We start from the raw sequence: 16,127 nt of genomic DNA, 5'->3' as shown, positions 1-16,127 counted from the left end.
AACATTGCGTGACTTTAAACGAGTATGTTCTCTAATAGATCAGCAACCTAATAATGAAACAATGTTAACTGGGACGACTTTAAGTGTGGAGTTGCTGTATTTGTATTATTGTTGCACTGAGGATGCTTTGTTATCACCGAGCAGGACCCCATTGTGCTGGGCGTATGACAGTCTCCCTGGGAAAACTGCAATTATAAAATACAGATGATTAAGTCCTCCCTTCTAGCCAATCCCTTGGCTGAAAACTGTTCTCTCTAGTTGTCTCCCCTTCAGGATCTTAGTAGGACAGAAACTGCTCCTATAAATGCTAATGTGAGGCAGGAAGTAAAAATATAAAAATAATACATAAAATATATAACAATAAAATAAAATACAAAATGATGGTGTCTAAATTAGCCGTTACCATTCCAGAGAGGAATCGTGGAGTCATTATGGATAGTCCTCTGAAAACACCCACTCAATGTGCAGCCAAAAAAGTCCACAGAATGTTGGAAATCATTAAGAAAGGGATAGATAATAGGACAGAAAATATCCTATTGCCTCTATATATAAATCCATGGTACACCCATATCTTGAATACTACATGCAGATGTGATCACCCCATCTCAAAAAAGAGATACTGGAACTGGAAAAGGTTCAGGAAAGGGCAACAAAAATTATTAGGGGTATAGAACAGCTTCTGTCTGAGGAGAGATTAATAAGATTGTGACTTTTCAGCTTGGAAAAGAGATGACTACAGGGGGTGGGGATACGATAGAGGTCTATAAAATCATGACTGGTGTGGAGAAAGTAAATAAGGAAGTGTTATTTACTCCTTCTCATAACACAAGTACTAGGGGTCACCAAATGAAATTAATAGGCAGTAGGTTTAAAACAAACAAAAGGAAGTCTTTCTTCACACAATGCACAAGTCAACCTGTGGAACTCTTTGCCAGAGGATGTTGTGAAGGCCAAGACTATAACAGAGTTCAAAAAAGAACTAGATAAATTCATGGAAAATAGGTCTATTAATGGCAGGGATGGTGAACCTACCCTCTGATTGTCAGAAGCTGGGAATGGGCAACAGAGAATGGATCACTTGATGATGACCTGTTCTGTTCATTCCCTCCGGGGCACCTGGCATTGGCCACTGTCTGAAGACAGGACACTGGGCTAGATGGACCTTTGGTCTGACTCAGTGTGGCCATTCTTAGTTCTTACGAAGTACCACTCCCTGTGCTTGTACTGCACAAATTCAATATTCTTCTGTTATTTCGTTGCCCATGCCAAGTGTGAATTGTGATGAGTGTGAAATGTAAATTGCTTTATGTAGATAATATGAACTAGAACACTGAATCCTATCTTTCATCTGGGCAGGCCACAGCAATCCTTCACCTCCTGGGAATTGATAAAATTTGCATGTGGATGGCTGTGGATAACGAAGAAATCTCTATGGCTGTTTGCAATCTCCTACAAGTCATTACAGACTCCTTATCAGGGGAGGGAGAGAAGGAGCAACATGGGAAAGAAGCAGCTCTGGTGCTGGGTAATTAATTCTATGTAACCACTGAATGATGGCAGAGATGTGAAGAGATCTAGGGTTCCCATTGCACTGAACAGTAGATCCACCCACAGGCAACTAAAAGCAGAATTCGCAAACACCAAAGCCAGGGGTTTAGGCCACATAGTATCCAGCAACAAACACTGTTAAAAACACCTTTATTCAGAAGACCTGTAGGCCCCAGAACCATAATTAGCATGCGCAACCATAATGCTTTTCAGTACGTGTATGAAATTGACACGTTGGCTAGGACACAGCCCCATGTATGTTCTAATGAAATAACCATTCATAAGTGGTATTCAGTAGGGTAATCAGCATTCAAAGTGCCTTTCTTTTAACTGGCTGCTGCCTTGTCTTTTGTGCAGACACGAAGAAGGATTTGAAAATGATCACAGTGCACCTGCTGGACATGCTGGTCAGTAAGAAGGTGTCTGGGCAAGGTCGGGACCAGGCTCTCAATCTGCTCAGCAAGAACATACCAAGAAAGGATCTGAAAATCCACGACAACTCTAGAACCATCTTCGTCATTGACAGTGGTGAATGCCCTTTCCCCCCACCTAGACTTGAATGTCTGTTATGTGCAGCAAAACTTACCAAGCCGTCCTCTCTTAGGGACACTTAAAATCATCCCCATCTAGAAAAGTAATCTGATGTGGTGAGATGCCAAACTCTGGATATTATTCAAACAGGAAGAACTTATTGTGGGTTTTTTTTTAAATCCTGTTTTGGGGGGAGGTTGAGGTGGGCTCCACTGAAACACTTCAACCCTAATACCTTCTTTTAACAAGACTTATGGAAATTTAATCCAGAATCTCCTCTAACATTTCAAAGCCCCTCTTCCTCATTGCAAGGCCTTCATACCACTAATATCAGCAGGTTTTGGGTCTCTTTAAATAAAGCACAGATCCCGTTGATGAACAAGTACTGTGAAAAAGACAATATTATCTTGCCCATAATGTTATGACTGCTGTTTAACAGCTCAATTCTGCAAACTTTGTTGTCATGGGTAGTCTTTACTTGCATCAGTAAATCAATTGCTTACGTGTTTGTCTAAGGGTTAACAAGATTGTATTAAGTTAATTTACAGGCCAGATGTCAGAAAATATTGCAATCTGTACAGTTTGGTGCAGGAGAATGTCTGCTGCACAGTCCATAAATTTGATACATGCCTGTCCTCTCTAAAAGCCCTATTAATTCTGTGTCCCAGGTCTAAAAAAGATCTTGAAAGTCGTAGGCCAGGTTCCTGAGCTTCCCAATTGCCTGCCCTTAACGGAGAACACCCGGATGATCACTTCCATTCTCCTGAATAAGCTGTATGATGACCTGCGATGTGATCCCGAGCGAGACAACTTCAGAGAGATCTGTGAAGAGTACATCAAGTGAGTTAGGGTGGGGACAGACACCCAGAAAAGCAAAGTAGAGCTCAAGGACCTGGGACTGGATCAGATGCTGTGTAATGCTTTCAGAGTCTTAGCAGTAGGGACTAGGCCAAAATAAAATGTGCCCTATGTCTTATTCTTCCACTGTAGTTAAAAAGCTCTTTGCAGGCTAGAGCTCTTCAAGGGAGGAGGCAACCAGAAAAGCTCTATGTAGGGAGGGTGCAATCATGCCTCCTCCTCTGGCTCGCAGGGAGGCCACACCGCCTCAGTACGTCACCAGGTGTAGCGTCCCGGCCTTTGTAACAGGGTTAATTCCCCATGGTCAAGAGGCCCTAGTCAGGGTAGAGCCGATAAACACTCTATAGCGCTAACCCTTAGGCAGGGGAGCGCTGGGAAAACAGGCAGGGAGGCAGCCACCCCAGGGGTGGGATGGCAGGGGAACGCAGGCCCGCCCGACTCCACTGCCTTCCAACCCAGGGCCCTACCAGTAGCGGGGTGTCCCACCGCCGGGTCAGCGGGGATCTTCCCGCAACACGCCAACCGGCTGTTAAGCCACAACACCATCAACTAAACCTCTGGGCTACTTCTTACCCAAGTTCCAGATCCGGCTCCATGGTCTCCAGTTCCTCAGGTTTGTCAGAGTATTCGGCCTCCAGCTCCAGGCCACCACCTGGCTCGGCAGCAGCAAGCAGGACACATCTGTCTCCTTCCCTGGCTCAGCCTCTACTGGGCTAGGGCCTCTGCCTTTTGTACTTCCTACCCCGCCTTTCAACTTCCCGTGGGAGGGCTGGGCCTGGCCAGACTCCGCCCAACTGGGTGGAGAAAGTGGTCCCTCCCCCTCTGGCTCAAAGGGAGGCCACACTGTCTCACGACACACTGAAGGGTTCAACAGATTGATAATGGAAACTCTGAGCCTCTCCTCTTCAGGCTGCCATTAAAATCTAGCCTACAAGCCACGGCACAGTCATCCATGACTGAATGCAGGCCCGCTTCCGAGTGACGTAATCCGCATCTTGCACTTACATAGTGCTTTTCACCCATACCTCTGCAAGCTTGAATGGTGGCTTAGCATTTTTAATCCACAGATGGATACGGAGATACAGGGAAACGGAGATACAGGGAGGTGAAGTGCCTCACTAAGGGTCACACAAGTCAAGGGTAGAGCTGGGAATAGAAACCGGGGCTGACTCCCGGTCTGGTGCTTTCCTCCGCTGGGCCACAGTGTAAGTTTCTGTTCTGTTCTGAGTGAACCTGTGTCCATGTTATCCAAATAACACAGTCTGGCAGTTGGTGCAAAGAAAAGGATTCCCTTTATCTTTTTGAGTAAAGAAGTTAGAGGGTATTCTATCGCCATAGTTCAGAGGAGGTTCCTCTACTCATGGATGGGGTATTGTGGGAAAACTCACATGGCATTTTCCCGCAACTGTTCCTATCTTGTGGATAAAAATAAGGGGATGTTCAGAGTTGGTCGCTGTGATAAAAGGTGCTGGACTACATCCCAGTTTGGAAATGGAGCCATGTTTGATAGAGGATGGGGGCCACAACGCGTGGCCCTCAAGGAAAGAGACTGGTAATGCACCAGAGGCTCTGGCAATAACACTGCAGTCTCCCCCTCTAATCCCGCCCCCTGCTCATTTTTTTTCTGCCGCCCCCTATAGGAGCAAGGTTGATCCTCAGGACATGGATAAGACTCTCCATGCCATCCAGACAGTGTCTGGAATCATGCAAGGGCCTTTTGACTTGGGCAACAAGTTGCTGGGCATGACGGGTGTCATGGAGATGATGGTGGCTTTGTGTGGCTCTGAGAGAGAGATCGACCAGCTGGTGGCTGTGGAGGCCCTCATCCATGCCTCCACCAAGCTGAGCCGGGCCACCTTCATCATCACCAATGGAGTGACGCTGCTGAAGGAAGTCTACAAGAAGACCAAGAATGAGAAGATCAAAATTCGAGCTCTCGTGGTGAGTTTTCAGTCCTCAGCCTGCTCTGCTACCTGCCAGCACTTTATCATCCTGTCCTAGGAAGAGCTCTACCTCTGTACCCATTCCAGGGGATGGATTCAATCTAGGTTGGCAATGCTGCAAAGGTCCGCTGCTCAGCCAGGGTACTATCTAGAAGAGCTTGCACTAGCGTTCCTCCTCGAAAGAGTTTGGGGAAGGAGGAAGACATGGCAGCTTGCAGGTCTCAGCAGAGAACAAACTTTGTAATGCAACAAGACTCCTTGTGTCGGCCATCTTGGCTTCCTCTCCATAAGGCAGTGGAATAGCAGTGACTGCTAGATAAAGTTGAACCGCTGTGTCAAGTTTCTTTTAAGGCTTGTGCGTGGGGACTAAAGTCTTTTCATTCATATAATGGACAGTGAATGGAGGCCGGGCTTCAAAAATATAAATGGAAAACCTGCTTAAAGCAATACAGAACTTTGTTTGCTGTAATCTGTATCAGTTTATGTGGAAGACAGTTCCTTACCTTTCTCTTAAATTTCAGCTAGACTTGAGGCTGGTGCTGAGAATGTTACATATTCCTGTACCTAGCTACATAGTCTCCTTTCAATCTCTCTAAGGGTCTTTGCAAGCTGGGATCAGCCGGAGGCACCGACTATGGCCTGAGACAATTTGCTGAGGGATCCACAGAAAAGCTGGCAAAACAGTGTCGAAAGTAAGCAAAACTGAAAGGTGCTCTTGGGATTCTTCACCTGTTACTTGTGTTCTACTCCTTTCTTTCCAGAATATTTTTCAATACCAGCTCTACTGGGGAGGTCCTCAGATACATAGTACTTTCCCTCAGTTGACTAAAAAGTTGTCTAACACTGAGACACTGATAACATCTAGATGATACTGAACAGAGGTTCCTAGCATTTCAGGAAACATTTAGGAATCCATGTCTAGAACTCTTATACCCCATTTTCTGTTTCCCCATCCCTACTTCACCATTGTTAGCAACCAAATCCATCTGGTTCCTCTCTCACTCTCCAGCTAAGAAACCAAAGAAGATAACCCTATTGCCTAAAAGGTATAATATATTAAAGGTCTCTCTTATAAAATGCATAAGTACATCCCCACCCCCAGATTCCCGAGGCAAACTTTGTATCCAAAGATAACTTTCACCATTAGGATCCATGGTTTCCTGAGTCTGCTGCATGGTGTCTAAAGATGCTGGTAAAAATAAAGCACGGTTCCCCAGCACCCCTTTGGGGTTTTGCCTCTTCCTGTCCTGTAAATTTGTTCTCATCATTCAGGTAAAATGATGGAGCCTTTGTCTCATTCAGGTGGCTGTGCAACAGCAGCATTGACATCCGCACCAGGAAGTGGGCTGTGGAAGGTTTGGCATACCTAACCCTGGATGCAGACGTGAAAGATGACTTTGTGGAAGATAAGCCAGCCCTGCAAGCCATGTTTGAATTAGCGAAGGTACTGTCTCCTCTCCACAGCCCCTTGCCACGCTAAAATAATCCCCTGTCTTCTGCCTCCAGCCTTGCAAACATTGCATGGGTTGATAATCTTGATGGGCAATCTTGAAGGTGACAAAGTGGTGGTGGTGGGGGGGCGGTGTTACCATCATTCATGAAATGATATGATGCCTCTTAATGTCCCACCAGGCTGGTGAGTCATCCACCAGCTGAACGGTACCTTCCTTCGGAGTGCTCAGTGTGTTACTTACCTCTTGCAGCATTGCCTATAAGTAACTATACATCCTTAACATGGTGATAATGAAGTGCAAAGACGTCAAGTAACTTGCCCAAAGCTGCACTATAAAACCCAGGACAGAATCCTAAACAGAGTTCTAAACCCCATACTCTTCTCCAGCCGCTACACCACACTACCAGTGGTCCCCTCAACATCCCAATCCGGTTTAATGTTTCCATTTACTGTGTAGACGAGTGACAAGACTATCCTGTACTCTGTGGCTTCCACGCTGGTGAACTGTACCAACAGTTACGATGTCAAAGAGCTGGTCCCAGAGCTCGTGCAGCTGGCGCAGTTTTCCAAACAGCATGTGCCCGAGGAGCACCCCAAGGTAGGTTGTTTGCACCCAGGACTGCCAACCCCCTACATCTTCTCCTCAGATGGTGGGGATTCCAGAACCCCCACAACAATCCTTCTGAGAAGTGCTGTGTCCCCAGCTGCTTCATGGGAAGGCTTAGCTGTGGGCTCCACAGAGTAACATTGCCCATCTCCTGCAGTTCAGGTTTTTACATGTTGAGCTGCACATCCTGGGGACTAAAGGTAGATACAGAATATTTAAAGTTTAAGCAGTGCTTTCTTTCATTATACAGATGCCTCGAGGCCCCAAAATGAGACTGGGACCCCCATTGTGCTAGGTGCTGTACATCCATAAAGTCAGTTCTTGTCCTGAAGAATTTACAAGCTAAACACGTAAAACAAAGGGCAGGGGGAAACTGAGGCACAGGGAAGCAATTTGCCCAAGGTCATGAGGCAGGTCAGTGGGACTAGCAACAAGGTCTCCTGAGTCCCAGTCCATTAGACTCACCCTGCCTGCCTACCTGAGGAGACAGGATCTAACCAGGCAGCAAGCCGGGGTGTGAATGTCCAGCACAGCAGCTTGCCCCCGCAGTAACGCCCTGTGTGCACACTGGTGCTGGTCACTAAAAGCTCCAGCGTGAGCAGTCATGTACCTCAGTTTGAAACAGGGAGTAGTTACTGCATACCGCAGAACTCTTAGTGCGCCATGCCAGCGCCCAGACGGGGCCAAGCTGTGCAGTCCGGCTTTCTCTGCAGTGCAGACATGGCCTAAGTATGTGACTGTATATGCAGCCACCACCCCTTCGATTAGAGACTCCACCCCGCTCATGGGATCCCTGCTCATTCTTTTCTAATGCCCCTTTCAGGACAAGAAGGACTTTGTTTTGAAGCGAGTGAAACGGCTGCTGAAAGCTGGCGTCATTTCTGCCCTGGCCTGTATGGTGAAGGCTGATAGCGCCATCTTAACGGACCAGACCAAGGAGCTGCTAGCCAGGTATACCTGCCTCATGCAAACACACACTGAGGCCAGAAGCGGCATATCTAGCACTGAGGCTGCATAGGGCAGCTGTTTGGGTAATCACTATAGGTGATCTTACACGAGAAAACCTTCACTTAAAACCTAACGCGGGGGCCCCACTGCATTTTACAGCTCAGTTTCAAGCCCAAGGGGCTTAAACTTCCAAGTCACAGAAGAAACTGGTTTGGTTGCAAATGTATTAACCACTGAGCCACATTAAAGCTCGTCACGCAAAGCGCAATTTACATTATGTCAAAAGAAAACTGCGCGTTGTGGATTCACACCAATGAGCTCTGCTAATAAAAGCTAAAGGTGGCAGCAGAGGAAAATGAGTTTTTACAAACATCTAAACGTTGGTCCTGAAACTAACTGACCGTCTGTCACTAGGCTGCAGTTTGGATTGCTAATCTGACAAAACTTTAGACAAATCTAATGGAACAGGGAGGAATGGAAGAGGATCAAAGATGTTACAGTTCTCTAATTTAGGGTGTTGTTGCACTGTATTAAAACTTCGGTATCACTGGGGAATATACCTGCTGGATGTAGTACTATTCACTGAACATCAGCCACTCGCATCATAACAGAGTGAACAGGTGGGATGTAGTCTCTTTGCAGATCGGTTTAACTGAGCAATGCTGGGTTTTTTGCAGGGTATTCCTTGCCTTGTGTGAGGATCCCAAGGACCGTGGTACCATTGTAGCTCAAGGTGGTGGAAAGGTAACTGGTGATCATTACACCTTTAGAATATTCTGAAACAGATGTTCACAGTTAGCAATGTCCAGCCGCTCCAAGCCATCCGGGGGGGAACTGTCCTCATTTAACACGAGCCATGGGGTGCCTAAACTAATTATACGTACTGTTAATGATCTAAAACCTTAACCCCTTGAAAAAAGGAAAAGTGGACAGCCTGGTTATGGTTTTTAACTTGAGCATGCAGGAAAACTAAATTCTCCTTGGAGGGCTTGCACATGTCTGTTCCACTGTAGGTGTCTGGGTGCCCCAGTGCACAGTTGTCAGAGAGTTTTTCCCTTACAGTGCTGCTCTTGGAACTCTTAATGAGGCCACCGCTCCACCCACTCCGCATCACTGCCGCGTCACGCACAGAATTGCGGCTGCCTCCTCCACCCCAGTCTTCAGGCCCCTCTCCTGATGGCCTGGAGGCTTTGTAGTAAACTTTGGCGGAGGAGCCCGGATCTAGAGAAGTCCAGGATATGCTGCTGAATAATAGGAAACCACCAACTCATCAGTTGCCAGGAGCTGTAGCTTGCCTTATGCTATCGCAAAAGCATAAATACAAGGACTTACTCTGTAAAAGAAAACGGGTGAAAGGATCAAATAAAAGGAACCAATTACATGGCTGTGTCTAGAGTCATAGCATTGTAGGGAACTACGTGTACTGGAGTTTGGTCCAAACTGAAAGGGATTTTCCCTGTTCTTGCTTCTATTCAGTACATGCTGACCTTAAAACATCAAGGACTGGCAATTAGCACTTTCAGAATACACCTAAGGGCTATATCAGCATAGTGCCCACATGTGGAGAACCGTTCTCTCCATTCCAGCCCGATGGCTGTAAGATTTTTAAAGGGATTGGACAGACTGTTCCTGCAGGTACAGAGCCCTATTCCACCATGGAGCCTCAGTCTAGTCTTAACAAAGCTGATGAGTCCCCCTGCCACCTTGAGCCTATAGTGACTTGCTCTCTTGCACCTTTAGATGAAGGAAGGTAGCGTTTTTTGTTACGTCATTATGTCAGCCAGAGAGTGGGGGAGTTGAGGGCTCCAGTACCTGATCCTCCATATGTGGATTTCTATGCAGACCAAGCCTACCTTTGTCCTCACCCAAGTTTTCTTACAAAAGTGGTCTCCACTTTTCATATTAACTAAGCAATTTACTTACCGACCTTCTTCCCAAAACCTCATGGTAACAAAGGGAAGGAGAGACGACATGCTTTGGATGTTAGAGCTTTAGCATTTTATCTGGGATGGACTAAACCTTTCAGGTCTTCCTCTCAACTGTTCATTATATTTGCGGACAGAATGAAGGACAGTCCTGTTTCCATGCAAAGGATTTCATCGTGGATATGCAGTTGTATTCAACTGTGTAACCAGCTGGCTACCATGAAGCCACCAAATAGAGTTCAGTCATTCAACTAGGTCCCAGTGACCTCTCCGGCTTTTCTGGCTAGCACGCTCATATTGAATGCTTGCAAAGCGGCAACTGGTCGTCCTGTCATGCACCAGCACGTAGCAAGAGGCAATCTCTCAACAATCTAGAGACCATGCTAAATTTGGATGAGTGGTCTTCCAGTCCCCGTTCAAACAGACTCCAAGCCCACCTCCAGAGGGGACTGCCTGTGAGTCACCTACAGTGGAATGGACCCGTGCAGTCACTCGAAAAACTGTAACTGTTGTTCAAGGACACGTGTCCATTTCACAACCCGCCCTCCTCCCCTTCTGGGTCTTTCTGGTAGGAAGGAACTGAGGGGGTTCGGGGCAGCTCAGCCCTTCATGCCTGTGTGCAAGGCAGCAGAGGACACTCAGGCTGCCCCAACAGATACCACTGGAGTGCACAAACACCTACAGTGGAATGCATGTGTGCAACACAACTTGACAAACAAAGTTATGGAAAGGTTAGTAACTGTTGTTTTTTACAAGACCAGCCTTCTCCCCAGTATTTGAAATATATACATCCATACCCTCCCCAAACAAACAGCAGGGATCCAGGATTCAAATATCTGCCCTACCTAGCTGCCTTGTTGAGTGCACTACGAGCAGATTTGCTGAATGAGATGGCGCTTTCGTTTTCTTGCATCCTCTTAAGAGATGATGTTTCCTAAAGCGATGCTTGCTGGGATCCAATCACAGGTTGAGCACGTTAGCATTTATAGCTGTGCTATAAACTCCAAAAAGTAGCGCCTCGACCAGGCACATCAGTAATGATTTCCTCTAATATCTGCTGGCTCTTGCATCAACCAGGAATCCTGTTCTACTGCGCAAGAGAAGTTGTCATTTGGGCTGCTGTAACGCTGACCCTTCAGTCATGCCCCATGCATGCCACCAGTCAAGCAATGATGATAGTTGATAGCAACTGAAATAGGCTGTGGGCTCGTGTGTGGGTATTTGACAACACAGAAGCATGAGATCCAATGTGCTCTACAACTCCGAATTTTATTTGTCCACTAAATTTGGACAAAACTTGACTCTTCCAGAGACTTTTCTGTAATAAGCGCAAGTAAAATAAAGACAATACTGTAAATCTTTTCATAAGCCTACATTCTTTGCTGTCTGTAATAGGCCCTGATACCTCTGGCACTAGAAGGCACAGACGTTGGCAAAGTGAAGGCTTCTCATGCTCTAGCCAAAATTGCTGCCATTTCCAATCCAGACATAGCATTCCCAGGAGAGAGGGTAAGTAAATGCAATTTTCCCTTGAGGCATTTTTGTGATAAACCAATGGAAACGCACAGAGATCCAGAAAGATCCAAAGAGTGACACTCCAGTATTCCCTACTTTTAGGTGTATGAGGTGGTCCGGCCGCTGGTCAGCTTGTTGAATACAGAGAGAGACGGGCTGCAGAATTATGAGGCTCTATTAGGTCTCACTAACTTGTCAGGAAGAAGTGACAAACTCAGGTAAGTTACAATGGTTTTGTCACCTTTTCCCCATACTGCCACTTCATCAGATCATAGACTATCAGGGTTGGAAGGGACCTCAGGAGGTCATCTAGTTCAACCCCCTGCTCAAAGCAGGACCAATCCCCAATTTTTGCCCCAGGTCCCTAAATGGCCCCCTCAAGGATTGAACTCACAACCCTGGGTTTAGCAGGCCAATGCTCAAACCACTGATAAAGCCAACTCTCCTTTCGCGGTGTGTCAGAATCGCTCCGGAAATGGCCCACACAGACCAATGACTTGGTGGTTGGTTATTAAAGTGTTTGAAGATTTTTTCCCCCCCATTAAAATTTTTAACCTTCATCCAAAAAAAATGTCAAGGAAATTTGAGTTTTTGTTGGAAAGCTAAAAATTTGTTTTTCTATGAAAACTGAAAAATATGAAGATTTTTTTTAAAGAGTTAAACTACTCAGAGCCACTCTTCATGTGAAACTCTCTGTGATGTTTTTTCACCCAACTCTAGTCAGTTCCATCCCAGGAGCTGGATTCCTACTGGGGAACAATGCTACCATTAAGTAGTAACATGAGACCAGCGGAGGGGAATTCTGTTTAATGTCTCACTCTAATTCTCATGGCATGTTTTGTCAATATACCTGGGTTATCCACCACTTCAAATAGTCTTTCTCAGTTTAACAATCCCATGAGCCATCCAATCTCCAGGGAACGTTTTTAAACATCTGTAGATCTTTGCAGCTCTTGGTCACCAGTGGCCAAAATTTCTAGCCCTCTGACACTCAATGGTGGTCTGTTGTATTAATACAGATGGAATAAGTGAGCCCAAAGAATCAAAGATGTTAGCTTGACCCTGTCGCTGTCCAATGTTAAACAGTTTGATATACCGAGACGTCAGCTTGCTTAGTACCATGACACGCACATCAGTAAATATTCTTTTAACCTGTTATTAAAGGTATACAAAAGAAAGAAAAGCAGTTAAAGCATTTGAAATGGAAAGTATTAAATAAGGGATTCATTTTAACACCATCCCTTGTTCCCTTTCTCTTTAACTGAAGAGAGTTTTTAAGGAGAAGGAAAAAAAACAAACTTGTTTGACAGCCTTGAAGATGTTTACAGTGTTGTAGCCATGCTGGTCCCAGGGTATTGGTGAGACGAGATGGATGAGATAATAAGATACTGCCTCACCCACCTTGTGTCTCTCTCTAGGGTGGTAATAACGGTCCTGTGCCAGTGGGGAAGAGAAGAAGTTAGTTGAGAAGGGCTGGAAATCCTGCTGCTGTTAAAGTCCGGTCCGACTTCCTTTAAGACTAAACAAGACAGACACACACCCCAGGGGGAAGAGAAAAGAGCAGAACAGATAGAAAATGCAGCTTCTATCGCTGGTGTCGGCTCTCACTTGCAACTTCCCTGCTGGAGAAACACAGACCTGGCTCAGTGTCTGATCAGCCACTCCAGGACCTGTATCAGCATTGGGCTATTTAGGGCATTGCTTTTAGCTGCCTTTTTCTGGTCACAGGCTTACAGCAGTGCAACAAAATATGCAGTCTTGGCCAGACAAGCCAGACTCTTATTAAGCAGAAGGCAAAAGGAGAGGGATAGGAAAGAGAAGAAATTAGGTGGGGAAGGAAAAAATCTTTGGGGGGGAGGACGGGGAATAACAATGTGTCACAACCCAGGGTGCTTGGGCCCCGTGGAGGTGGTGGTGGTGTCATCTGGATCCTTCTCTCTGACCAGGACATCTTTCAGGATCAGGATGAAGAAGATCTGGGGTCCCAGGAGACAGTGGGGTTGGCAATAATGATGGGGATGCTCTCCCCTTCCACAAGGCTGGTTAGCTGGCTGAGGGGTAGCTCCGTCCATCCATCTTGGCTAATTTTCTCTCAAAAGTCTTTTCTTTTGTTAAGAGGGAGTGGCTGGCGGAATAGCCGCCCCCTCATTATTTTGTTCACCAATTAGGCCAAATTTTCGACACACCAATTTTGGTTTATTGATTTCTGAGCTCCCACGTTTCTCGCTGACCAGGCATGATCTTAACACCCTCCTTGAGTTATAGCAGGGGGCCTTTAGGTTTGCACTAATCTCGTTTTTGTCTCCCTTTCACACTTTTTCCTGTCAACATTTATTGTTACGGGTGATTGTGGCACTTTATGAACTTTCTCACAGTTGAGCTCAAAATTAAGGTAAACGTTTAGGCCCAATGATCATAACAGGTCTCATCACCCTCCTGCTACCCCAAACTTTTGTTTTTGTGGTTGAATTTATTTCGAGGAGGAACGAAGGAGAAGTCTAAAGTACTGGTCCTTTAAGATTAGGGGAGGAGCAAGAACATGGAGACATACTTGCAAATCTGAAGGAAAGTCTGGGACAGTGGAACACAAGTGTATCCATACTGCGTCACTTAAGGGTGTGTTTGCATGATGCATAGCTGCTTGGAATAGAACAGGTTGAAAAACAAAAGTCCTTAAAAGAAACTAAGCTATCTGTAGATCAGGTTTCTGTCCTTGCAAACTGATGTGGCGAGTACCTGCTCCCCTTCTGAATGCACTTTCATGGTCCACTGGCAAAGTTCAGGGGCAAAGAAATTCAATTATAAATAGGGCTTCTGATTTTAGGTTTTGGCCAATAAACCCCAATAAAATACCCCCACTACAAAAGGAATGAAAATGATGTGTATCTAATAAACACTGGAAAAGATGACTATGTTGACTTCACCTCTTTCCCAGTGCAGTTTATTTATATAGGTTCTGTTCCTGCTCCCTGCTTTGTATCTAAGGGCTCACCTACACAGAGCAGTAATGAGGACCACTGGGGTCTGATTTCTAAACCGCACTAAGGTGTTGTGCATTAATTGATCCCTGTAGACCCTGCTGGTGTGCACTAAAGGCTCCCTAGTGTGCTTTAACATTTGAAACGGTATTATGTTAAAGTGCACTGGTGAACACACGCAATCAGTGTTATACCAGGGGTTCAATAACAATGATACAAAGCTTAAACTAACATGTAAGTCATTTTTATACTTTAATTTTTATGATATGTAAGTCCTAGTTACTCAAAAATTTTGGGAAGCACTTGAAAAATATCTTCTCATTATCCAAGAGAGCCCAGAAAACCACTGATATTTGGACATCTACATAAAACTTAAATTACTAAAAATAAACCCTGAAAAACAAAGCCTTAATTATAAGGAATACCCTACACTTCTCTCTCATCCTGAAGAGGCTGTCCTATCTCAGTGCCTGATCAATCAATCATTTTCCCTAATATTGGCTTGTCTTTACATTAGCTTGCTCATTGTACTGGGAAGATGAGCAATTGCTGAGGTCTACTGTTTGAATTTTATTCTTTCAATTTGAACTCACGCAGAACTTCAGGACAGTCTCTAGACAGTGACAGTAGTTACTTCGCCAGCTCTGCAAAAGGGACTTTGAACTCCACCCCTGGCGATCATGGAGCATTTTTCATCAAAGACACATTCCATCTCTAAACACAGGGTGTTAAAAAGGTGTTAAGTAATATAAAGAAAATGGAGTTCTGAATGTTTACCCAACAGCTAAAGATCATGAGATGTTACACGACTAGAACACTGTGTAATCAAGATCAACCTTCCTGCATGATTGGCATTGAAATGACCTGAAAATTATTCCTGTTATACGAAGGAAGGGGCAGATAAATTAAGAACTAGATAAATTCCTGGAGGATCGGTCCACCAATGGCTATTAGCCAGGATGGACAGGGATGGTGACCCTAGCCTCTGTTTGCCAGAAGCTGGGAATGGACCACAGGGGATGGATCACTTGATGATGACCTGTTCTGGTCATTCCCTCTGGCGCACCTGGCACTGGCCACTGTTAGAAGACGGGAGACTGGGCTAGATGGACCTTTGGTCTGACCCAGTGTGGCCGTTCTTATGAAGGGATGGCTGGAGGAATGACTGGTTTTTAAATTAGTGAGAAAAAGTGTCATGGCTTAGATGGAGAGAGCTTGTTTTTAAAGGCTTTCCCTGCCGCCTCCTGTCTGCGGGCTAATATTTCATGGCAAGCACATTGTAGCACGTGCTGTGACCATATCTTTCTGCTGCCCTTTAATTCAGGCTGAAGATAATCCGAGAGAAAGCCCTACCAGACATCGAGAACTACATGTTTGAGAACCACGACCAGCTCCGAGAGGCAGCCACAGAGTGCATGTGCAACCTGGTTGTCAACAAAGAGGTAGCCGTTTTCGCTCCGCATGTAATTAGACGGTGGAACTCATTGCCACAGAATGGGGGAGGCCAGGAACTTGGAAAGATTCAAAGAAGGATTGGATCTTTGGATGGGTAACAAGAATATCTAGAGCTATAATAGTTAATGCCAAACAATGTTTCGGAAAGGATAATAAACCGTCCTGCGTCGGGGCTTAAGCCAGCCTCTATTAGGGATTAAGCTGACACTCACTGGGGAACAGATTATCCCACATTTACCCACTGTGGGGCTCCTTCCACTTTCCTCTGAAACATCTGGAGCTGGCCACTGTTTGAGACAGGATACTGGACTTCAATGGACCACCGGTCTGATGTAATTCCTTGATCGGGGTGGCCAACTTGAGCCT

At 45.6% G+C, this 16,127-nt stretch overlaps 1 protein-coding gene across 1 annotated transcript in view; it reads left to right on the top strand.

The window, feature by feature from the left end:
* UNC45B (unc-45 myosin chaperone B) overlaps nucleotides 1–16,127 on the top strand; it is a 33,078-nt gene that overhangs the window by 13,763 nt on the left and 3,188 nt on the right. The window contains exons 7-18 of the mRNA XM_084650961.1: nucleotides 1,357–1,525; nucleotides 1,906–2,076; nucleotides 2,748–2,919; nucleotides 4,578–4,878; nucleotides 5,478–5,572; nucleotides 6,183–6,324; nucleotides 6,791–6,931; nucleotides 7,764–7,891; nucleotides 8,566–8,632; nucleotides 11,209–11,322; nucleotides 11,431–11,546; nucleotides 15,631–15,748. Of these exons, the coding sequence (XP_084507087.1) occupies nucleotides 1,357–1,525; nucleotides 1,906–2,076; nucleotides 2,748–2,919; nucleotides 4,578–4,878; nucleotides 5,478–5,572; nucleotides 6,183–6,324; nucleotides 6,791–6,931; nucleotides 7,764–7,891; nucleotides 8,566–8,632; nucleotides 11,209–11,322; nucleotides 11,431–11,546; nucleotides 15,631–15,748 (1,734 nt within the window). The remainder of the gene's footprint in view (nucleotides 1–1,356; nucleotides 1,526–1,905; nucleotides 2,077–2,747; nucleotides 2,920–4,577; nucleotides 4,879–5,477; nucleotides 5,573–6,182; nucleotides 6,325–6,790; nucleotides 6,932–7,763; nucleotides 7,892–8,565; nucleotides 8,633–11,208; nucleotides 11,323–11,430; nucleotides 11,547–15,630; nucleotides 15,749–16,127) is intronic.

This window comes from Lepidochelys olivacea (genome assembly GCF_965140295.1).
Source record: "Lepidochelys olivacea isolate rLepOli2 genome assembly, chromosome: 17".
Lineage (NCBI taxonomy): Eukaryota > Metazoa > Chordata > Testudines > Cheloniidae > Lepidochelys > Lepidochelys olivacea.
The sequence above is the reverse complement of the archived record's forward strand: the minus strand, read 5'-3'. Positions and strand labels throughout refer to the sequence as shown.